The 25,933-nt window shown below is 39.7% G+C and overlaps 2 protein-coding genes across 2 annotated transcripts; one reads left to right on the top strand and one right to left on the bottom strand.

The window, feature by feature from the left end:
* Window positions 1-4,370: 4,370 nt before the first annotated feature.
* bub1bb (BUB1 mitotic checkpoint serine/threonine kinase Bb) lies at window positions 4,371-11,507 on the bottom strand. Its single transcript, XM_052145519.1, has 9 exons — window positions 11,379-11,507; window positions 10,551-10,702; window positions 10,408-10,467; window positions 7,826-7,970; window positions 7,539-7,735; window positions 7,219-7,403; window positions 6,931-7,115; window positions 6,661-6,758; window positions 4,371-5,053 (listed from the first exon to the last, which is right to left on the bottom strand). The coding sequence occupies exons 2-9, from the start codon at window positions 10,688-10,690 to the stop codon at window positions 4,786-4,788; spliced, it is 1,278 nt and encodes a 425-aa protein (XP_052001479.1). The 5' UTR covers window positions 10,691-10,702; window positions 11,379-11,507; the 3' UTR covers window positions 4,371-4,785.
* Window positions 11,508-11,981: 474 nt separating this feature from the next.
* On the top strand, window positions 11,982-23,574 carry zfyve19 (zinc finger, FYVE domain containing 19). The gene is made up of 11 exons (XM_052145518.1): window positions 11,982-12,270; window positions 12,347-12,468; window positions 12,561-12,614; window positions 12,688-12,851; window positions 12,960-13,102; window positions 13,197-13,302; window positions 15,406-15,618; window positions 16,808-16,884; window positions 17,293-17,394; window positions 19,880-20,058; window positions 21,270-23,574. The coding sequence occupies exons 1-11, from the start codon at window positions 12,217-12,219 to the stop codon at window positions 21,349-21,351; spliced, it is 1,296 nt and encodes a 431-aa protein (XP_052001478.1). The 5' UTR covers window positions 11,982-12,216; the 3' UTR covers window positions 21,352-23,574.
* Window positions 23,575-25,933: the final 2,359 nt, after the last annotated feature.

Here is a 25,933-nt window from a genome sequence, read left to right on the forward strand (position 1 = left end):
CACACACACACTCATACACGTGCACATAAACACACACACACACACACACACACACACACACACACACACACACACACTTGCACATAAACACACACACAGACTCACACTCAAAAACACACACAGACTCACACACACACACACAGACTCACACTCACAAACACACACAGACTCACACACACACAGACTCACAAACACACACAGACTCACACACACACACACACACATTCACACAAACACAGACTCACACTCACACACTCAAAAAACACACACAGACTCACACTCACAAACACACACTCAAAAAACACACACAGACTCACAAACACAGACTCACACTCACAAACACACACAGACTCACACACACACACAGACTCACACTCACAAACACACACAGACTCACACTCGCACACTCAAAAAACACACACAGACTCACACTCAAAAAACACACACAGACTCACACACACACAGACTCACAAACACATACAGACTCACACACACACTCACAAATACACAGACTCACACACTCACAGACCCACACTCACAAACACACACAGACTCACACAGACCCACACACGACCCACACTCACACTCATGCACATAAACACACACACAGACTCAAACACACACTCAAAAAACACACAGAATTAACACTCACAAACACACACAGACTCACAAACACACTCACACAGACCTACAAACACACAGACCCACAGACTCACTCACACACAGACTCACTCACACACAGACCCACAGACTCACTCACACAGACTCACAAACACACTCACACACTCACACAGACCTACAAACACACAGACCCACAGACTCACTCACACAGACTCACACACACACAGACTCACAAACACACACAGACTCACACACACACACACACACACACATTCACACAAACACAGACTCACACTCACACACTCAAAAAACACACACAGACTCACACTCACAAACACACACTCACAAACACACACACAGACTCACAAACACAGACTCACACTCACAAACACACACAGACTCACACACACACACAGACTCACACTCACACAGACACACACAGACTCACACTCGCACACTCAAAAACACACACAGACTCACACACAAGACACACACAGACTCACACACACACAGACTCACACACACACACAGACTCACACAGACTCACACATCACACAGACTCACACACACACAGACTCACACAGACCCACACACGACCCACACTCACACTCATGCACATAAACACACACACAGACTCAAACACACACTCAAAAAACACACAGAATTAACACTCACAAACACACACAGACTCACAAACACACTCACACAGACCTACAAACACACAGACCCACAGACTCACTCACTCACACAGACTCACTCACACACAGACCCACAGACTCACTCACACACAGACTCACTCACACAGACTCACTCACACACAGACCCACAGACTCACTCACACAGACTCACAAACACACTCACACAGACCTACAAACACACAGACCCACAGACTCACTCACACACAGACCCACAGACTCACTCACACAGACTCACTCACTCACACAGACCCACAGACTCACAGACCCACAGACTCACTCACACACAGACCCACAGACTCACTCACACACAGACCCACAGACTCACTCACACACAGACTCACTCACACAGACTCACTCACACACAGACCCACAGACTCACTCACACACAGACTCACTCACACAGACTCACTCACACACAGACCCACAGACTCACTCACACACAGACCCACAGACTCACTCACACACAGACTCACAGACTCACTCACACAGACTCACAGACTCACAGACTCACTCACACAGACTCACTCACACACAGACCCACAGACTCACTCACACAGACTCACAAACACACTCACACACTCACACAGACCTACAAACACACAGACCCACAGACTCACTCACACAGACTCACTCACACACAGACCCACAGACTCACTCACACAGACTCACTCACTCACAGACTCACTCACACACAGACCCACAGACTCACTCACACACAGACCCACAGACTCACTCACACACAGACCCACAGACTCACTCACACAGACTCACTCACACACAGACTCACAAACACACTCACACACAGACCCACAGACTCACTCACACAGACTCACTCACACACAGACTCACAAACACACTCACACACAGACCCACAGACTCACTCACACACAGACCCACAGACTCACTCACACAGACTCACAAACACTCACACACAGACCCACAGACTCACTCACACAGACTCACTCACACACAGACTCACAAACACACTCACACACAGACCCACAGACTCACTCACACACAGACCCACAGACTCACTCACACAGACTCACTCACACACAGACCCACAGACTCACTCACACAGACCCACTCACACACAGACCCACTCACACACAGACCCACAGACTCACTCACACACAGACCCACTCACACACAGACTCACTCTCACACACAGACTCACTCACACACAGACCCACAGACTCACTCACACAGACTCACTCACACACAGACCCACTCACACACAGACCCACTCACACACAGACTCACAAACACACTCACACACAGACCCACAGACTCACTCACACACAGACTCACAAACACACTCACACACAGACCCACAGACTCACTCACACACAGACTCACAAACACACTCACACACAGACCCACAGACTCACTCACACAGACTCACTCACACACAGACCCACAGACTCACTCACACACAGACTCACAAACACACTCACACACAGACCCACAGACTCACAAACACACTCACACTCACAAATACACAGACTCACACACTCACAAACACACACAGACTCACACAGACCCACACACGACCCACACTCACACTCATGCACATAAACACACACACAGACTCAAACACACACTCAAAAAACACACAGAATTAACACTCACAAACACACACAGACTCACAAACACACAGACCCACAGACTCACTCACACAGACTCACAAACACACTCACACAGACCTACAAACACACAGACCCACAGACTCACACAGACCTACAAACACACAGACCCACACACTCACACAGACCTACAAACACACAGACCCACACACTCACACAGACCTACAAACACACAGACCCACAGACTCACACACAGACTCACTCACTCACACAGACTCACTCACACACAGACTCACAAACACACTCACACACAGACCCACAGACTCACTCACACAGACTCACTCACACACAGACCCACTCACACAGACTCACTCACTCACACAGACTCACTCACACACAGACCCACAGACTCACTCACACAGACTCACTCACACACAGACCCACAGACCCACTCACACACAGACCCACTCACACACAGACTCACTCACACACAGACCCACAGACTCACTCACACAGACTCACTCACACACAGACTCACAAACACACTCACACCCACAGACTCACACACAGACTCACTCACACACAGACCCACAGACTCACTCACACACAGACTCACACACACACAGACTCACTCACACAGACTCACTCACACACAGACTCACAAACACACTCACACACAGACCCACAGACTCACTCACACACAGACCCACAGACTCACTCACACACAGACCCACTCACACACAGACTCACAAACACACTCACACACAGACCCACAGACTCACTCACACACAGACCCACAGACTCACTCACACACAGACGCACAGACTCACTCACACACAGACCCACAGACTCACTCACACAGACCCACAGACTCACTCACTCACAGACCCACAGACTCACTCACACACAGACCCACAGACACTCATAGATACACACACTGAAACTCACACAATTGTGCTTCACAAGTTACCATGTAACAGTTGTATGATAATGATGTTAAATTGGTACAGCAGGTTGTGAGAGCGTGTTACAGACTGAAACATTTTTGTTCACTTTGTTTCTCATGAGGGATAAACTCAGTGTTTACTATTTAAATGAGAGAATATCATCACATGAAATCCTGAAGTAACTCCATTAGACACTCAAACATCATTAACTGCTGGAACTCTGACATTGAGTGACATCACAATAGAACGCCACCAGCGGACACATCAATGAATTACATTGTGCTGTTACAACCCATGACACGTCACAAACTGTAGTGCCTGGATCGCTATCATCGTCTAGTCTAATCATTTAAAACCGAGAAAAATGTATATTCCTATAGATATATCCCATGTTTGGAAAACACAATTGTAATATCCTGAGGACTGCGGGAAGAATCCAGTCACAGTTATCTCTTCATGCAGAAAATGTTCTTATGATCATGTGACAAAGTACAAGCGATTTTGATGTTATTGCAAGTTTTGCATTTATTGAAGTGTTAATTAGCACACACAAACTACAGTATAAACACAACAGTATCGACCGTGCTGCTAACAATATAGCACCCCTTTATAAATGCTATTAAAAGCGTTCAAATGTGAGATATTCACCACAGCTGCATCCACACGGATCAAAATGGTGTTACAAAAGTATGTACAAAAAACAAAAGTGGATGTATATATACATGTACAAAAAAAACAGAGACAGATAAACACAAACATCGAAAACAAATATGGACTACAAGTCTGTGTTTCAAAATCTAGACCGACCCAGACGGTATTTTTAGCTGCGTTTGGTCTTTCCAATCATTCCGAAACTGCCCTCTAGGTAGAACGCTCACTTGGATTTTAAAACGCAGCCCTTCTTTTCCCCTTTTCAGTTCGGACTAGAATGTTCTACAGCGCTGCTGCTGCTTGTAGTTTGAGCGCTTGTTGTTTCTGTCGGTATCTCTCGGCTCGCAGCTCTTCGAAACAGAACTCTGTGGCTCCGCTGTAGAGCAGCTCTTTGCAGTACATGCTCCGTTCTCGCGTCTTTCCGTCCTCATTCTGCTGCAGCTGCATGTGTTGGCGCTCCTGTAGCATCTTTAACGGCGTCTGCTCCAGTTTGCAGGGTTTCCTGGCTGAAAGGACGCTGTTCACCGCTGGGTTGATTTTACACGGAGTCCTGAAGAAAAATGGCCAAGGTAGAAGATGGTGAGAAACTGAAATTATAGGCATGAATTAAAACTAGGTCAAGTTAAATATAGTTTAATACTCGATCTTTAAACGCATCTTGAGATCTCTTAGTTCGCATTTGCGCTCCAAGTGTTTTGAACGCAAGAATGTAACACATGTTTGTGTTGTTCTGCTGAAGGTTGTTTTCTTCACTGTATAAACTGTGTTGCTCTCACAGCTGAAGTTTCACTTACTGCCCCCTGGAGTAAACAGGTGGTACTACAAGCATTTCTCAGGAATCTTCCTTATTATGGTGCGATTAATTGCGTTAATTTTAGTCAAATTAATCACACTGAATTAACATGTTAAATCGACAGCATTAATTAAAACATATTAAAGTTCACAGTATAGCACGACACCACAATAGATATATCACAGTAATACATTTGCATTGTCATATTTCTAACCAAAAACGGAACTTATTTTACTTTCATGATATGACTTATTTCTGAGTGAAACCATATAAAAAAATAATAAAAATATATACTTAACACGTTAATTCAGTGCGATTAATTGTATTAAAAATAACACGTTAAAAAAATGTATGCAATTAATCACAAAGACCCCGGACCGTAATAAGGAAGATTCCTGAGAAATGCTTGTAGTACCACCTGTTTACTCCAGGGGGCAGTAAGTGAAACTTCAGCTGTATGAGCAACACACAGTTTATACAGTGAACAAAACAACCTTCAGCAGAACAACACAAACACGTGTTACATTCTTGCATTCAAAACACTTGGAGCGCGAATGCGAACTAAGAGATCTCAAGATGTGTTTAAAGGTTGAGTATTAAACTATATTTAACTTCACACAGTGACCTAAACATGTATGTTTATGACGCAACGCACCCGAGATGCTACACGAGCATTACTGATGCAGGTGTCCTTAAACAAGCCCTCATAGTAAATCTCCAACTGATTGACAAATTCACTTGTGAAATGGAATGCTGTGAACTGTATAAGGATTTGATTGGATCATGCAATCTATCCCTTTAAATTCCTTATGTTTCCCATCCCAACTAATACCAGTTAAAAACTCGTCACCCAAATGAGGACTGGACACTTGCAATAAGGCCCAGTTATAAAACGAGCCTGCGCTGTGGTACCTATAAAGCCGTTTATTGCGAGAAAGATGCTTAAGGCTGGAAAACGGCATTCCCGTTTGCATGCACTGTGTTCGTGGCTTTCATTTCCTCCCGTATCCTACCGTATGCATGCGGCTCGGTCATTAAACCGCTTTCTCCACCGCAACGTAATTTCCCCACGACGCTTCAACAAACATGAAGACTTTGCTTTTTTATTCCCTGTTTGGCTTTATTTCCAGATATTCCAGATTTGTTAACTTGTTCTTATCCTTAACTTTCCATCACGACCTTTAGTGGAATTGCACTGCAATAGTGGGGTTTACCTCTTACTTAAAACTACGGGATTCCCCCGGTGTACTTCAGATTTCCTTATGTCGTATAAGGGATCAAGAGAAAGCTTTCTGCAGATATCCTGAAATATACCGTTTTCTTAAGTGCATGTAAACGTGGTCAGTATCTCTAATAACACTCACACAGCAGGAGGCTTGTCGTCATCTTCTACAAAGGGCTGGAAGCTGGGTTTGGGAGGCGGAACCACGACACTGAGACCTGACCGTGACTTCAGAGGAAGCTAGAATTAGATAGACACAGAGCAGCTTTTACCAAACAAATGTAAATCTTAATCTTAAAGATAACATGTTTTTCCATTCTCTTTAAACTGCCCCCAAAACTCGCTAGAAAACAGGTAAAGCAGGTTTAGGATGCGTTGTTTTATAGTCACTTTAATCAGCTTAAGACCACACCTTCACATTGGTCCATTTCTCAGGTTTCTGTTCGTTCTCTTTGGCTCGGGCAGTAGGTGGCGCTGTCCAGATCTCTAGTCTGGGTTCTTGTGGTTCGGTTTCAGGTGCTTTATTTTCATCAAAGATCACTAGACGAGCGTTCTGTTTAGGGCCCATTGGCTGCTTAAACTGCAGCCCACGTGCATCTGTATCACAATAAAGCAAGATCATAAAGCCCTGTCAGTGTCCAGAAACACATCCGTGTTTTGATCTTCAATGGCATGTTTAAAGGAAGTAGCATCAACTCACATCCGACGGATGCGTTCACTCTGTTGATGGGAACAACTGCTTTCTTCTTCCCTTTAGATTTCAGTTCAGCCAATGTGGATCTCTGAGGCTCTGCAGGTCCTTCATCACCACCAACAACATCATCATCGATCTGTTGTTCAGTCATCAATGACATCATCTGTCTGCACACACGTGCCTGCAAAGCTCTGGAGGTGAACATATGACATTATGAGACATCGTACACAGGAAACAATTTACGCTAAAATACTTAAATACAATTCTCGAGTCAACTAGAAGTCATTTGTGGGTTGACCCTCCTGAAAAGTCACATGGTTCTGGACCTGTGAAATGCGTGGAGTTTATCCGTCGGTTCTGCGCCACATTTAATGCCATCTTGAAACACGCTGTTGGCCATCTTTAAATTCCCCCTCTTCTCATATTCTTCAGCCCATGCGATGTACAGAGCGGCCTGGGCAATCCCGATCCCTTGAGCTTGCATGTAGCGATAGACGTCCATCGGGTCAGAACAGTTATCCGCCTGAAAGAAAGTTAAGACATTTAAGTTGTAATAAGCGCATTGAAATGTACTTATTCAGTCTTGTGCAGGAATATTTGGGCTGTCACTCACAAACTCGATCCAGAGTTCAATGTAGCGGATGTCATTGTGGTATTTTTTGTCGTCAGTAAAGCGTGTGACCGCTCTTTCAAAGAGAACAGATAAGTTACTCTCCTTTCCTCCCTGTGGGTACGTCTGTTTCGTCCATTTTATATATCTGGAGAAAAAAAATAGTGTGAGATTTCCTACGAGTTGCATCCCACACAGTGACAGATTAGAGGTTGACTGATATCAGTTTTACCGATATATTGGCACAGATGGCTGCTTTTTGGAAAACTGGTTTTAACAACATATCAGTGCCGATATTTGCTTTTTGGGAGACTGGTTTTATTGATATATCGATGCTGATAGGTAATTTTCGGAAGACTGTTTTTACCAATATATCGGTGCCGATATTTGACTTTTTGAAGACTGATAGTTGCTTTTTGGTTGACTGGTTTTACTGATATATCGATACCGATATTTATTTTGGGAAGACTAGTTTTAATGTTAATTCAATGCCGATAGTTGCTTTTTCGGAAGACCGAAATTTTTGCTTTTTGGGACACTGGTTTTACCAATATATCTGTGCCGATATTAGTTTTTTGGGACACTGGTTTTACCAATATATCGATGCTGACAGTTGCTTTTCGGAAGACTGGTTTTACAAATATAATGGTGCCGATATTTATTTTTGGAAGACCTATAGTTGCTTTTTTGGGAGACTGGTTCTACCAATATATCTGTGCCGATAGTTGTTTTTTCCAATATATCTGTGCCGATATTAGTTTTTTGGGAGACTGCTTTTTTCCAATATATCTGTGCCAATATTAGTTTTTTGGGAGACTGGTTCTACCAATATATCAGTGCCGATATTTGTTTTTTGGAAGACCAATAGTTGCTTTTTTGGGAGACTGGTTTTTTCCAATATATGCCGATATTTGTTTTTTGGGAGACTGGTTTTTTCCAATATATCTGTGCTTATATTAGTTTTTTGGGAGACTGGTTCTACCAATATATCTGTGCCGATATTAGTTTTTTGGGAGACTGGTTCTACCAATATATCTGTGCTGATATTAGTTTTTTGGGAGACTGGTTCTACCAATATATCTGTGTCGATATTAGATTTTTGGAAGAGCGTTTTTAACCGATACATCTGTACCAGTAGTTGTTTTTGGAAGGCCAATATTTGCTTTTTGAACATTATTTCGATGCAGATAGTTCCTCTTTGGAAGACCGAAAGCTGCTTTATGGGAGACTCGTTATACCGATGCTAATAGTTGCTTTATAGGAGACCGGTTTTACTGATATATTGCCACAGATTATTGTTTTTCGGAAGACCGATATTTGCCTTTTGGGAGACTAGTTTTACCGATATATTGCCGCAGATAGTTGCTTTTTGGGACGCTGGTTTTACCAATATATCGATGCTGACAGTTGCTTTTCAGAAGACTGGTTTTACAAATATATTGACGTTGATATTAGATTTTTGGAAGACTGTTTTACGGATACATCGGTGCCGATATTAGTTTTTATTTTTTAAGACTGATAGTTGCTTTTTTGGGAGAATGGTTTTACCAATATATCGACACTGATAGTTGCTTTTTGGAAGACCGTTTTTACCAGATACATCTGTGCCAGTAGTTGTTTTTTGGAAGGCCAATAGTTGCTTTTTTTAACTATATTTCGATGCAGATAGTTCCTCTTTGGAAGACTGAAAGCTGCTTTATGGGAGACTCGTTATACCGATACATCTGAACCAATAGTTGCTTTATGGAAGACAGGTTTTACTGATATATCAATGCTGATAGCTGCTTTTCAGAAGAACAATGAAAACAAAAAGGTTCTACGGTGTAATAGCTGCCTCTAGAGGTGAAATAAAATCAATCACTGACAACGTTTGACTATGACACTGTTTATATTGTAACGCACTGGAGATAATTGAAAGGATGCATGTTTTGTTTTCCTAATGTGTTTGTGTGAGCACAGACATTTCAAAATAAGAGTCCCACTGTGTGTTTCATGCTTGTTTATAGCTTAAGGTCCCACATGCACCAAATCTTATTTTTTGTCTGGATATTATTGGAATTTTGCTGCACAATAAACAGCATCTGGGATTTTTGTTTTCCATTTTGTTGCCTCTATGTCTGTCACAGTAAGAAAAACATAGATTTTTTTTTTAAACATTTAATAAAAATCGATTTTTAAAAACTATTAGCCGATTAATCGGTTATCCGTCTTTTCCACCAGCTTAGTTGTCGATTGACCTAAATAACAGATTACCCTTAAAGTCAACATGAAACAGCATTCACAAGCCGTTTTAGGAAAGAAAAAAATCTAAGTCACTGTAAAGGCGGAGCAAGTTATTACATTTTGATGACAAAGATTTTATCATTTGAAATAACGTGTAGTGATTAATAATTAAAAAATGCCCGTTAAGCAAGTAAACATGGGCAGTTTGGATATTAATGTTGACGATAAATTGTGTCAGTTGCCTTAAAAACCTTATTTTTTCTGTCCTTTAACATTCTGTTTTCTTGTCTTTTTCTCTTGTGTAGAAGCCCTTCTAAAGCCCTATTTTTAATTGCCCTGTGTGGACAAATGAAGTTCCTTACCTGACCCAAACATCAAGCGGGTCATCTCCATCATATAGCCGCAGCTCACACTCAAATGCTCTAAAAGAAAAAAATATTATATTATTGAATTGTTCTAAGAGCAGGACGTCTGTCTTTTGTTGGGGTAGATATATCTCACTCACTGTTTCTTCTGATTGAGAACAGCGTTGTTTCCCTCTTGTTGTTGAGTAAGTGCCTGGTGAAGGGCAGAGATGGCACGACCCTGTCTCAGCGGCTGGATGTTTTCTTTGCATAATTCCCAATCAGCATTGCACTCCACCATGACTGATCCGATCTGGCAGAAGAATAACAGAGCAAGAGTTAGAGCAAAGAATCAAAGTAAACATTATACTAGTTTAAATGAAAGTGTGAGTAAATCTACTGGACATTCAGGGGTTTTCCAAGTGTTTCAATGCTTCCAAAACACATTGACATGGAATTTAAAGCAGTTACAGCCTGCAGGGTGAGACAATACTCTGTGTATCTCCTTTAAACAAATCTCTTCATATTCTTTTAATATTATAATACATTATAATACAGTTTTACAATGTGAAAAACTAAATGGTGACCAGTCATAGAGAGTCTCCCTTTTAATTATGTCTAAATAATAATAAATAAAAATAACAGACATGATATTTGCCATGGCACTGCATGATTACATACTCATATAACATGTTATTTATTAGGTATTTTAAATAACACCATAGAAATAGCATGGTACAATAGCAAGTAATTATGGTGCCAAAAACACAAATACCAAGCAAGTACTAATAGTACATTGCTAGTGAAATGTACCATATTAGATCCTGTCTTAAGAGTTAAATCACTTGATTGTGGTAGATAAATAAATATATATATATAGGTCACCGTAAAAGTGACCTATATTTATAGCACAGAAACACGTGATAAACAAACCGTCTGCAAAATAAAACAGGATACAGAACTACAAAGAAACAATGATAATAACTTACATTTTTTTACCAACAATATCCGTGATATGCTTCTCTTCGTCAAACGCAGCGTCTACAAGGAGTACAGATGAATAAGTATGAGTTTATTGAATAAAATCGCTCACTCTGTGTGACTCCGTTGCATGAAGATTCAGCATGAGAGATATTTGAACGTAAACCGGAAGCGCGCTGAGGCGATGCCGATTGGACGAAGCTTCCACGACCAAACGGGAGCCTGCCAGACGTATGCTAAAGAGTAATATATAGTAATTATTGTATATTTTTTTATGTATTTTAATCGTTTAATTGTGTTTTCATCCATCTTAATCTACATGTAAATACTTTTTTGATAGTAGAAAATCGTTACGTTTGCCATGGGATTTGCGTGTCATGTTGCATGCTGGGAAATGTAGTTATTGTGTGTCGTTTCAGCTTTAAAGTGATAATCATTTTACTCGTAATTTATCAAATATTTTAGCAATACAGTTTAATCCTTAACACGCTCATATAATGTCAATACTTATCTTGAATTTAACATTTCAAAGGATGCTTTTTTTATAACGTTCTTACAAGAAGACTACATTTCCCGCAATTCCAGTTCTCACAGCGCTTCCTGTATTTACATGCTCTGGTTCAGGAGAAATGTGAACTGCAACATAGCTTCAATATATATCTAAAAACGGTATTTTAAGTATATAAAAGTTATAAATGCCGATTCAGTGCTGTTTAGAGATTAAAAACACTACTATTCTGCCGGAGGATAAGCATCTTTAATCTTTATGTTTTTGACCATCTAAAGTGGCACACTGGTGATATCAGGTGTACAGTATAATAATTAGTTTTCTTGAAGAATCAGAGTATGGATCATCGCTGCTACTGTTGTGCATCAAAATTCACTCTCTTCAGAAAAGAGGTTTGCTTCTATAAATATATATGATTTAATTCAAACATTTACATTGAAATTATTTGACTCTTTTTTGTTTTTGCAGTTGGGATGTAAAAACTGTGGCCATTCTTTCTGTTCTGGGTGTCTGACATACACTGCTGTGGTGCCAAAATTTGGAAACAGTCAGCTAAAAGTGTGTAAACAATGTCATGGGAACTTAACAAGGTCTGGTAACGAAACACAGCTCATTTTCCAACGTAAACACTGTTTATATGATCTCTCTAATGCACAACTGACAGATCCTTTTGTATATCTAGTACAGGCAACCAGAATGATGCTGGAAGATGGTCCCCACCAGAAAACTATAAAAAGTAAGATACTCTATTTACCTGCGAAATGCACCTGTATGACACCGCAATGACATGTAGATATTGTGTTTTACAGGAGAGTCGCTGCTCTTGAAGCCAAACAAGCTCAACAGAATCAGCCCCCAAAACCTGGAGGTGGTAAAAGCAGTTCTGTGGGTCTCATTTCAACCAGAGGTCTCAGTAAAGAGGACCAGGTCATCGCAGAAAGACTGCAGAAGCTGAAAGAGGAAACCAAGCCAAGTAAAATGTGTTTCTTCTAGCGGCATTCGGTCATTGCCATCTTGCATGTTGAAACATAATAGCCGCAACCAGATGTCTCTCTCTCTCTCTCTCTCTCTCTCCTAACAGAGTCCATACCATCAGAGAAAGAGCTGGAGTCTCGTTTAGCTGCGTTAAAAACGCCGGTTCAGCCGGTACCGTCGGCTAAAGACATGGAGGAGCGTTTGGCTGCCTTACAGGGGAGACTCCCGCCCTCTCAAGCCCCACGTCCTGTAATTACAAAATCAGCTTTTTACTTGAAGTGCTACTTAATTGCATACTTCATGAATGTGACTCAGAATCACATGTGATGTTTATTGTGTGCAGGTTCATCAGCCGCCCGACAGCAGAACTCAGACCGAACAGACCAATGATTTAATCACACAGATGACAGATGAAGTTGCTATTGACAACCAGCATCCATCTGCGGAGGGTAGATTCATAACTGTGTTTAATTACCTCATTTATTTTAGGTGCTGTATGTGAAGTGGAATTGGTTTCCAGGGTGATTTATGGCTAAACATTTTGCCTCCAAAGAAACATTGTTATTGGTTTCATTAGTTTTTTATTTTTTTCAATAACAAAAAATATTATTAAAGGATTGTTCCGGGTTCAATACAAGTTCGACAGCATTTGTACCATAATGTTGATTACAAAATATAGTATCAAAAAGTTGTAAAATTAGATATAACTTTACACACTTCATCACACTAATATCATGTTAACACACATATTGTTACATGTTGTTTATGTGTCATATTGTAACATTTACAGATTGGCCCCATTCACTTCCATTGTAAGTGTCACACTGTAACACTGCAAATGCCACAAATGCTGTCGATTGAGCACACTGAACCCAGAACAGTCCCTTAACCCTCCTATTGTCTTAGGGTCATTTTTGACCGTGGTTAGGTAATAGGGATGCACCTAAACTTCGTCCGATGAAAATGCTATTTTCGGTTTTCGTCCAAAAGAGGAAAAAAAGCAGAAATTCTTTCAAATTAAGTAACAGAGACACTGACATGAAGACAACTGAGGAGCTTAGCCTTAAAAACCAGCTTGGCCCGCTGCTGTATAAGCTCTTCCAGCCAGTGTGGATGCCAGTCGACATGGCTTGGAGGGGTGGGCGGGCGGGATGGGGTTTCCATCCAGTGGTGGTAGTATGGCAGAGATGATCTGCGACTGCCTGTTCCACCGGTTGAAGCATCGAGTAGCACCTTTCCCCTGCGTGGTCCACATTATTGAGTATGGCAGCGCCTCCGACCCGAGTGCACGAAGAGTAGGGCATATGCCAGGTCTTTGTGAGCTCTGCGTGGACGTCAGGGAAGAATGGTGCGCTCCTCCGGACCGCGGTCTGTTGACGACAGCCGGTTTGCACACATTCATCCAGGCGAGACTTTTCTGGCTCTTCTGGAGGTCAACACTCAAACCGAGCTTTTCAACTCTATATATATATATGTATATATATCAGGATACAGTAACTCCAGCCGGAGCGCTGCGGAAAGCAGGTAGGTTTTTCTTTGTAGCACCGCGTTGATCAACTACGAGCGTCTGAAGCGAAGAACTCGTTCACTGAGATCGTCTTCGACAGCGATGTGGGGAACTCTTCACCGGAGCACACAGCGAAGCGCAGGTGACGAGTTGTCCTGTTTGTGTCTAGCTGTGACGTTTCGTCCGCTGTAAGTGTGTATTGATGGCGAAGCTGAGAGGGTCCCAAGGCGGAACAGCTGTCCGTAAATCTCTCTCACGCACTGCAGCTTCCAGTCGGCCTTTATCCCTCTCTGAGGCTTGATTAGCCTGATTAGGGGCCAGGTGTCTGGAATCATGACCCGGCCCGCCCTCCGCCCTGCCACACACACCTAAAGGGACGGGGCACTTGAGTATTCATTTGGCAGACCCTTTTATCCAAAGCGACTTACAGTGCACTTATTACAGGGACAATCCCCCCGGAGCAACCTGGAGTTAAGTGCCTTGCTCAAGGACACAATGGTGGTGACTGTGGGGATCGAACCAGCAACCTAATGATTACCATTTATGTGCTTTAGCCCACTACACCACCACCAGGTTTTCTAACATAGGGTGCAATACGGCTAAATGCCCCCCAATTGAAAAGACCTATTGCATATCATTTTCTTCTAAAATATTTGAGAACTATTACGGCACCTTTCTAAACCCCCTGTAACAATGCAACAAAGTGTTTGACATTAGCGGGGAAGGAATGGGTTTTTTTGGGCCCATTTTGACCACGCATTCCCTCGCAATACGTTTTGCGTTCCCTCGTAATAGCTTTGCGTCCCATACCATATATGGGAAGTCTTCTCGCTTTTAAAAGCTTATCTTTCTAGCCTAAATATGCACGTTTATATGCTTAGTTGTGTTTTATTATTGTTTTATCCCTGCTGTCCCGTGACCCTGTGACCCACCCGTTGAGAACGTTTTTTTCTCACTTTAAAAATGACAGAAAATGCATGATGGAAACACAACAGGCTTCAGTGTTTATTTGGAGATTTCACCATGTTTTCTTCTGCAAATACAGATGGATCACTAAACGATCTCAATAAGCATGAGGGTGGGAACTTGAATGCGAATCTGGATGACACAGATCTGTCAATCAAACAGCTGCAGACGGAGAAGACCCGTGTGCTTGAAGAAGCCATGCAGGAACTGCAAAAAGACCAACAGAACCAGGAGCAGATGCTGCAGATAGCCAAGAGACTCGCACTGCTGCAAGGACGAGACCCAGAGCAGAGTAAAGTAGTTATAGTTACAGTATATAAGGAGATCTTCGGGTTGTTGTCCAAAAACCCAGAAGACAATTAAGCAGTTATGACCCATGGGTTCCCTCAGGTTTTAATAATGGGTTTAAATAATTTTATAAGAGACTTTTTGTTCTAAAACATGAATCACACACAGTCGGACCTCAAATGGTAATTTTGGAGCTACTGTGTTCTTTAAAAATGCATTTTGCTGTCACAAAGCTAATTAAGGACTACAACTCCCATCAGCAAGTGGGCTACATGCCTAACAAAATGAATGACTTTTGTAGTCCTTATTTAGCGATGGGTTAGCAATTTGCATTTTTAAAAGGCACAGCAGCTTCAAAATCCACGATTGAGGTATGACTATGTGCACTTTATGCTATAGAACAAAAAGTCATTTTCACAACAGATGTTATTTGATGCGTAATTCGAAAATCTCTATACTTAGCAACCCATGGCGAATTAGCCTCGTGGGTTTGCCTACAAATTAACGTCATGGCTGAACCGCACTATTGAAACAATTCATCATCAGTGCACATTATCCTAATGAGAGGAAAAAAACTTGATTTCTTTACGGCGCCCCTAAGAGGACAGAATAGGAATTTATCATTTTATTATTTTCAGAAATAGTTTTGCGTACCCTCGCAATAAATTGACCAAGGTTTTACTAAAATAACCATATTTTAACCTTGATATTCATAGTAAAACCACAGTACTTATACAGACTAATACAGGAAAACAAAAACTATGGTGATAAAAATCATAATTTTTGGTTATTTTGATTTGACTACAAATACCACACTATAGTAACCATAAGATTAACCACGTTTAATCTATAGTCAAACAATATTACGATTGTAAAACCCAATAAAAAAATACAATTATAATTTGGGGGTCTGGGTATCTCAGTGAGTATTGGTGCTGACTATCACCCCTGGAGTTGCGAGTTCGAATCCAGGGCGTGTTGAGTGACTCCAGTCGGGTTTCCTAAGCAACCAAATTGGCCCGGTTGCTAGGGAGGGTAGAGTCACATGGGGTAACCTCCTCGTGGTGGTGATTAGTGGTTCTCTCAATGGGGCGTGTGGTGAGTTGTGTGTGGATCGTGGAGAGTAGCATGAGCCTCCACATGCTGCGAGTCTCCGCGGTGTCACATTCATATGTGCTTTTGTTTATTTTTAGTCAGACTGTTAGATTTCCAACAACCTGACAGTGATGAAGAGAACGAAGAAGAGGCCATCAACAGAGTTTTGAAAAAGGTTTGTGATATTGTAATAACCAACTATAATCAAAATTAACTAGTACAGAGATTAAAATACTGTACACTGCCAGTTAAGTACACTTGACTGAATGTATGTTTCTCATGCACTTGATCTAGAGTATGACAAATGGTGGCTACATTAACCACTGCATACTTCCCATTCTTTATCTGTGTCATTTCATAGATTTAATGACCTCACTATTATTCTAAAATGTGGTAAATGCTATTAATAATGAGTAGGTGTATCCAAACATTTCTCTAGGACAGTTTATTACCAGTTTAATCAGTTTATCTTGACCATGGCAATTCCCATACGTACCACAAGAGACTGCTGTTTAGATGTTTGTCAAAAGTCAATAAATCACAGCTTAGTTTAAAGGCATTATGTTGTGTTGCACACTGTCAGTTATCTGAAGAGACGGCTCTGGATGAGGCCAGTGGCTACAACATCCCACCTGACCTCAGGGGACCAATGAACCGAGAGAAGGACACGTCCAACAGGAAATCGGTAATAAACCTACAGTGTCCCTCACACACCAGCATCACACAAACAAAAGGAATATAATATAAGTTATTAAAATAAATAAGTATCATAATTTTCTTTATCAGGATTTTTTGCAAATTTACTATAAAAAAAAAAGAAAATATATTTATTAATTAGAGCCTGAGCGAGGACCCTATTGGTCTTCTAAATGGCTTCAAGTTGTTTAAAAATGGCTCAATAGCGCCACCTACAAACAATCAACGATGTGCGAAAGTTGGTACACATGTGTAACATGCCAATACCTACAAAAAAGTCTCTTGGACCCATGCCCTAAACTCAACAGGAAGTCGGCCATTTTGAGTTTTCTCTTCAATATTTCCTCAGTTTTTGCCATTTCCAGGCCTCGTACTTTAACAAATTCCTGCTAGAGATTTCATCAGATCTACTTCATGTTTGGCTATTCTAATCTAAAGGCCTTGGTGATGCTAAATTGCGAAGCTTTTGAGTTTTTACTGCACGTCGTGGTCGTGACGGTCTGACAAATTTTTATGTTTTGCCATGAAACGGGAAGTTGTTATAACTCATACATACAGTGTCCAATCTGCCCCAAACTTCACATGTTTGATAATAGTCCCGGCCTGAATACTTCTATGTGCCAATATTCAGTTATAGTCACAGCGCCACCTACTGGCAACAGGAAATGACATGTTTTACACTGTGATACACTCTTAACAACATTTAAGTGCTAAAAAAATCCCCTGGCACAGCAGCCTCAACGTGTACCAGTGCGTGAGGGCCCATTCATCGCTGCTTGCAACTTAAATTATTATTATTATTATTATTATTATTTATTTTTTCCCAAATGCATTTTTGAGGGCCTAAACATACTCAAAAACTCATGAAACTTTGCACACACATCAGAAGTGGTGAACATTTACATCTGATATCGGTTTCAGAATTAGGTGTGGCAAAATGGCTCGATAGCGCCACCTACAAACATTCAACGATGTGTACTTTACGCTCTGTTTCACCTACATGTACGAAAATCGCTATACATGTGTAACAAGCAGATACCTACAAAAAAGTCTCTTGGACCCATGTCCTAAACTCAACAGGAAGTCAGCCATTTTGATTAACAAAACTTTAACAAATCCTCCTAGAGATTTCATCAGATCAACATCATATTCAGTCAGACTAATCTAAAGACTTTGGCGATGCTAAATTGCGATTTTTCTTTGAATGGCGTGTCCGTGGCGACCTGGCATAGTTCGACAGGAAGTTCTTATAATTCAAACTTAAAATGTCCAATCTGCACCAAACTTCATGTTTTATTAGAGTCCCGCACTGATCACTTTTATCTGCCAATATTCAGTTATAGACATAGCGCCACCTACTGGCAACAGGAAATTACATGTGTACATGTAATTACATGTGATGCACTCTTAACAATATTTAAGTGCTACAAAATGCTAAAAAATTCTCCTGGCACAGCAGCCCCTACGTGCACCAGGATACGAGGCCCCGTTCATCGCTGCTTGCAGCTTTAGTTATTATTATTATTATTATTATTATTATTAATATAGTGCCTTGGATTTTTCTTTTTTTCAAAACATTTTGTTACCCCTTTTTCCAATGAGCACCAGTGGCTATACACCTTTGTAGCACACCTGTTCTTTTCTCTTTCATGGCCAGTGTGTTTCTAACAAATAAGTTCATTTGGAGTTGCATTTAAAGACACAGATAAAACTAATTTTCTTTATCATTATTTCTGTATGGTTTTCCTGTAAAAATAAATAAATACAATTAAAAAATATCTTATGTAAGATATCTAGAATTAAGTTTATTTTCTTGACCCCTTTAGAAAAGTGTGTTTTGTCTTCAGCATAGACATCCTTAAATTATGTTAGATTAATGCTAAAATCAAGAAGAAAAAAATGCTATTTTCTAACATTGTAAGTGTAATAAAGTTAATTGAAGAAATATTTTCTGAAAGCAAGTTTTTATGTCTTATATCTATGTCTATCTATATTTATATCTCTTATTTATATCTATGTCATTTTGCCTTTCAAGTAAATAAATTTTTTAGATAATTTTACTGGAAAACAATCCAAAAATACTGTGTAAGGGGGTTAAGATGGGCAAGGAGGCGGCGAGAACCGGCTTGTTAATATAAATAATAATTTAATGAAAACTTAAACCAAAATACACAAACATAAACACACACATGATGGACATGCCCGTAATTCTCTCTCTCTCGTCACCGGCCGCCTTTATCCCTCGCGCGCCCCATCAGGCCAATTGGGGACTGGGCGTGCGACATTCTAGCCCCGCCCCCCCTCCGCTCCGCATACTGATAATAAAATATTAGCATTTGCACTGCAAGATAGAGATTCTTAGTGTACAGCAGAGATTGATGTTTGGATCATGATTATGTAACATTAAGCGCTGCTTGTTCAGTTGTGTTATCAGAATTTTGCCAAAATGTCAATAATTTTTTTGTATCTTTTAGTTCACGGAGCAGTCACCTAAACCAAAACCTCCAGCTGCTGTATCTCAGTCCCGCCGTTTTAATGATGATGATGATGGTGACGATGATGAAGAGTTGCCATGGTGCTGCATCTGTAATCAGGACGCCTCTGTCCGCTGTCACACGTGTGATGGAGATCTTTACTGCAACCGCTGCTTCAGGTGAGATGATGTCACAGCAACACAATTCAAACGTGATTGAAAGGAATAGTTGACATTTTGTCTTCATTTACTCACCTTAGAAATGTTTAGCATAACGTTCACGCCGCTCTTTTGTCATACAATGAAAGTGAATGGAGACAGATTATTTTGAGGTTCTTAAAAGCACCATAAGTGAAGTCCATACGACCCGTGCACTATTTTTCAAGTCTTCTGAAGTCATTTGATTGTTTTGTGTGAGGAAGCGACGGAAATGTTTGCCTCGTGCACATTTGCGTACATATTTGGGGGGATTTTCTCCCCAATGTGGAACACCCAATTCCCAATGCGCTCTAAGCCCTCGTGGTGGCGTAGTGACTCGCCTCCATCCGGGCGTCTGATCACGTGACTTGTTGAGTGCGTTACCGTGGAGACGTAGCACGTGTGGAGGCTTCACGCTATTCTCCTCTGCATCCACGCACAACTCACCACACGCCCCACCGAGAGCGAGGACCACATTATAGCGACCACGAGGAGGTTACCCCACGTGACTCTACCCTCCCTAGCAACCGGGCCAATTTGGTTGCTATGGAGACCTGGCTGGAATCACTCAGCTCCCTTGTTGAATTTGTATCTTCGTCATTTCACTTTCTTTATTGTCTTTATCAATTTTTAGAGATTTTATGTCCCTATGTGTCAGATGTTTTCAGTTTTATCAGGATATACTGTATATTAGAGGTCGACCGATAGTGGATTTTGCCGATACCGATAACTAAGGTGGAAAAATAAAAATAATACGTATTATTTGTTCACTATGGCGGGCAAAGATAAAGAGTCCAAACTGACTAAAATCCCAGATGCCAGATTTTTGTTCATCCAAAATCCCAATAATAACCAGAAAATTTTTAGATTTGGCGCATAACATGGGACTTTTAAATATAAACAAGCCCGAAAAACACTGGGGACTCTTATTTTGAAATTAATAAATGATGAACTATCGGTAAGTATCGGCAGATTTTTTTTGCAGGTAACCGATAGTTCGAAATAGCAACTATCGGCACCAATTAATCGGTAAAACCGTTATATCGGTCTACCTCTAATATTTATAAAGTTTTATGTTTTTTTAAACGTTTTATGGATCATTCACTGGGTTTACTGAATGTATACATTTCTAAATGTGCTGCTTGTTGAGAATAAAACTGATTTATTTAATTTTTTCTTTCACACTGTCACAGGGAAGGTCACGACAAATATGACAGAAAAGAACATCGTTCTTCTACATATACAGCACCAAAGAAAACCAAGAAGAAAACATGAATCTTAATGTGCAACAATTGGTTTAATGCTTTAAAAGTAGAGCTCTCTAATAGACCGAAATTACAGGATGTTCTGTAGTTTCAAGGACAAGCCGCTCTCAAACACAGGCGTGTTAAAAGCTGAAAGATTATTTTCTAGTCTGCTTCGTGGGAATTAATAGAAACCTATTATTAATTAATAGAAACTGGAGTAGTAAATAAGTGCTCAAACAGCTTGTGTTAAATGTATAAACATGTCTAATAAGTCTGTAGTAATAAAAAACTGAATCATTCTGACTTAAACATTAATAAAAGACTTTAATCGAAAGCAAGTCATATGTTTAAGAGAACTAGTCATGAGATTTATTCTACAATGTATCTTTCAAAACACAGTTCACACATTCGGTATTTTGAGCATTTGTGCTTGTCATTATTATAACTGTAAAACATCTCGCTCACATTCTCGTACAATCACAAACAAACTTGTGTTTGTCAGATTCTAAACACTTTTATGTCTAACGTATAAAGTCTCACCTGATTTTAAATGTTTTTATTTTGACCCAATGACCTTCCTGTTACTTGCTGTTGACAATATCTGATCTGGCTTATTTATTTACGAAACGGCTTGTTTTCTTAAAGGTTAAGCGTGCAATATTTGCGACACTAGAATCGACAGAATTGCAAAATATGAGCTGTTTTTATGCAGTTTTTCGGAAATCTCACCGTGTATGTAATTGGTTGGACAAACAGATAGTCCCGCCCCAGAACTTATGCCATTGGTTGTGCCAGTGCTTTTGATTTGATCGTACACGAACAATGCTATTATCGTTAATGAAAACAAAAACAAAGACGAAATGAAAACATTTTCAATAACTGAAATTGCTTTTTTTTAAATGATAGGAAAAAACTGAAACTAAACAAATATTTTTTTTATATCGCCAAAATAAAATTGATTTTATCATTTTTATTTGCCACGTTTTTTGCTTATAACTTCAGGATAAATAAACTGAACATAAATCATTAATTATAGGAGGTGATTATCTTTCAAACGAGTCCACACACAAGATAATCAGATGTATAGATCATTAGATAATCCACATGAAGCACAATGTTACATATGACCACCAGGAGATGGCGCCAAATACACGACACAGACTCAATGATGACTCAAATGACACAGAATGAAACTCATTCTGTGAAATCTCATGACTAAAATAAACAGAACATAAAATATCACATACCGTTAATTAGAGTCTGTGATTATCTTTCAAACGAGTCCACACACAAGATAATCAGATGTATAGATCATTAGATAATCCACATGAAGCACAATGTTACATATGGCCACCAGGAGATGGCGCCAAATACACGACACAGACTCAATGAGTCAAAAGATTGGAATTAATTTTCTTTATTTTAGTTTTAATATTTGATATACAATAGGTTGAATATGGGCAAAGTGGGACACTTATGGAAACTTTACATTTGTTGGCACTTTTAGTTAAAGCTTAGGATGATTTATGGTGTGTTTACATACAACGCGTAGAATATTTTCGCCTCGCATTGCTCGCGCGAGTTTGACCGCTACATTATAAATGTGTGTTTAAACTCGCGTTCGTGCGAGTAACGCGAACCCGCGAGTATTCCCTCTTCTCTTCCGGAAAAGGACGGGAGGGGCTTCTACGACTTGTTTCATAGTAAAGTTCAACCAATAGCGGGAATCAAGTAGTCACGCATATTTTCAGAACTTACCAGGTAGTCCAGATTCCTCGCTCACTCTCCAAGCGATATCTTTTTTCGTCCGGTCTCTGTACATGTATGACGTTGTGTCCTACAATTCCGGGTGCCCACACACACACACACACACACACACACCGCTACAACAATGTTTTCATCCATTTTTCCAGATTTCTTCTGCTACTACGTCAGTACGTCAGTGACATCCGGACGATCTCAATGCTGATAGGCTTTCGCAAATTTCTCGCTGGAGTTGAAAAATGTGAATTTGAAAAATCTGAAGCGATTTCGCGTGTTCAAGTCGCGCCTATTTGCATCTTTGCATTGACTTTGTATGTAATCGCGCCGTGCGAAACGCTCGCTTCGTGTTGTATGTGAATGCACCATAAGGATGTCGAAATGGAAAAAGAGCCTTTGAAGAGCCTCTTTTAACCAAATCACTGATTTTTATATATATATATATATATAGAGAAAATATCTAAAATAAAAAATATATATAAATATAGAAAATACCTAAAATAAAATAAAAATATAAATATATATATATATATATATATATATATATATATATATATATATATATATAGAAAATATCTAAAATAAAAATAAAATAAAAAAATATATATATATATATATATATATATTTATTTTTATTTTTTATTTTTTACATATACACTTTCACATCATAAATCATCATATGTAGCATTTACAAACATTAAGTCCATTTAAAATTTTTATAACCTCGAAATAATGTACATAAAGTTTCTGTCATATTCTTTACCATTTCTTTTCCCACCGGAGGTCACAAAATGAGCTCTGCCGCAGATCACAATGTAAAATCATCCATTTAAAACCTCAAAAAGTTTCTTGTTTACTTCCCAAAGATTAGTTTAGTAACTGAACCATTTAAGGAAATACATGGATACAATAGGGATCAAACGTAACTGTCCCACTTTACCCATCTTCACCCTATACTACAAAATTTGAAACATTTACAGTCCACCTTAATTAATGATGAAAATGGCACTAGATGGAGGTAACACAAGACCGCCCTGAGAAAAGTAATGACGTTAGACATTTAAAATGATATCAGTAAACGCTTTAGCTTTAGCAATTAGAAAAAGCAGCTAACAAAACTAACAAAGAGTGAAAACGAAATTAAGGAAATAATGTGAACAGTAAATGTAGTTGGTTATGTAATGCAAACGTTAAAATGAGTCATGCGCAATAGTAAAGGTGTTTAGGACAGAACGAAAAGTGTTTATGAACTGATAATCCATGTTAAAGTTAATAAAAGTTGTTGTTGTTGTTGTTGTAGAGACTCCAGTGTTCATTTCACCAGGAAACTGCCGCGATACTTACATTGAACCATGTAAAAATAATTTAGCAAAAATGGTATGCTAACATTATTCATTTTCAGATTCATAAAACCTGCGCAAACTTCCCTTGATAAATCCCAGTTAGAGGAAGATTGTGCATATATACATGTGGAGCGTGCAACACCTGTTTTTACTAATCATAATCTCATCTACATATAATTACATATGCATAATGCCATCCAGATATGTGACATAAGATAATAAAGACTGAAGACTGAATGTTGCATGTGAATGGACGCTGCTGCCAAGTTTACCTGAGAAACGTATCAAATATTCATGTGTCATATGTCGTTGGAAAGCTCTCAAAGAGTAAAATACAACCAGAATATTTGTTTTACTCACAGACAAAAATATAGCGAGGAATAGCTAAATATACGTCTTTGCCAATTATGTTGGTGTTGCTTAAATGCCGTGTTTTCTTATGAATTCACTAAAATAAACAGAACATAAACTATCACATATCATTATTTAGAGTCTGTGATTATCTTTCAAACGAGTCCACACACAAGATAATCAGATGTATAGATCATTAGATAATCCACATGAAGCACAATGTTACATATGGCCACCAGGAGATGGCGCCAAATACACGACACAGACTCAATCATGACTCAAATGACACAGAATGAAACTCATTCTGTGAAATCTCATGGCTAAAATCATGTCTGCATGCTATGCAAACCTTTAGTCATTGTTGTGTTTGCATGTGTAATTAGTTCTTATGTACAATTATTATCTTTTATTTGTTTGGAGAGGCTTTTAAACACTATTATAAATTATTTTTGTAATGTTGTAACTTTTGATCGCTTTGTCGGATCAACACCATTTTTCTCAGTTACAGTTGACATGATTGGGAACAAAACAAAAGCAGTTTTTCAGAGCCACCTTATTTACACCCAGAGATATATAATGCATGTATCAATTGTTCATGTTCAGTATAACTAATAAAGTGCACACAGTAATTTTCATTAGATTTCCACAACATCTGCTACAATGACAGTCATGGAAGATTACTTGTTCTTGCACTCTTTTGCCAGTGGCGTCACTAATTTTCCTTTGCGTACGCAAGGGGTAGAGCTTGCATAGTTATACACACATTTTCATATCAAACGTAGTTTTTATAATCCCATTGTGAGTGTGAGAGGCGTGTACGCAAAATATGATACATTATTGTCTTTTCGTGTTAAGCTGGAATACTAGACCGTTACACACATCACTGTTAAGCAAGCATACTTTCTGTATTGCAAATGATACCTTTTTTAAACGGTTGGATTTTAGCTACATCCCACTTTACATGGCATTCCCATGTTGTCATAAATAATTAAATGGAGAGCATGTGTACTGCTGTCGGGTTGTCACACAAACACGGAGAGATATGACAGGAAGTGGAGTGCATTAGTGTGAGCATGTAAATCTGATGTACTCCTCCTATATTTGTGTTTTTGTGTTGAGACTAAATTGTGTGGCTACAAATATACAAAAATCAAT

This window comes from Xyrauchen texanus, chromosome 16, assembly GCF_025860055.1.
Source record: "Xyrauchen texanus isolate HMW12.3.18 chromosome 16, RBS_HiC_50CHRs, whole genome shotgun sequence".
Taxonomy (NCBI): domain Eukaryota; kingdom Metazoa; phylum Chordata; class Actinopteri; order Cypriniformes; family Catostomidae; genus Xyrauchen; species Xyrauchen texanus.

What these genes read in the sequence shown, in the direction of transcription:
- bub1bb (XM_052145519.1), bottom strand. Translation starts at nt 10,690, where the DNA reads ATGGTGGAGTGCAATGCTGATTGGGAATTATGCAAAGAAAACATCCAG. An exon ending in TTGAACTCTGGATCGAGTTT is followed by an intron (nt 7,736 to 7,825) that starts GTGAGTGACAGC and finishes ACTTTCTTTCAG; the next exon opens with GCGGATAACTGTTCTGACCC. An exon ending in AGTGAACGCATCCGTCGGAT is followed by an intron (nt 7,116 to 7,218) that starts GTGAGTTGATGC and finishes ATTGTGATACAG; the next exon opens with ATGCACGTGGGCTGCAGTTT.
- zfyve19 (XM_052145518.1), top strand. Translation starts at nt 12,217, where the DNA reads ATGGATCATCGCTGCTACTGTTGTGCATCAAAATTCACTCTCTTCAGA. An exon ending in CCACCAGAAAACTATAAAAA is followed by an intron (nt 12,615 to 12,687) that starts GTAAGATACTCT and finishes TGTGTTTTACAG; the next exon opens with GAGAGTCGCTGCTCTTGAAG. An exon ending in TACTGCAACCGCTGCTTCAG is followed by an intron (nt 20,059 to 21,269) that starts GTGAGATGATGT and finishes ACACTGTCACAG; the next exon opens with GGAAGGTCACGACAAATATG.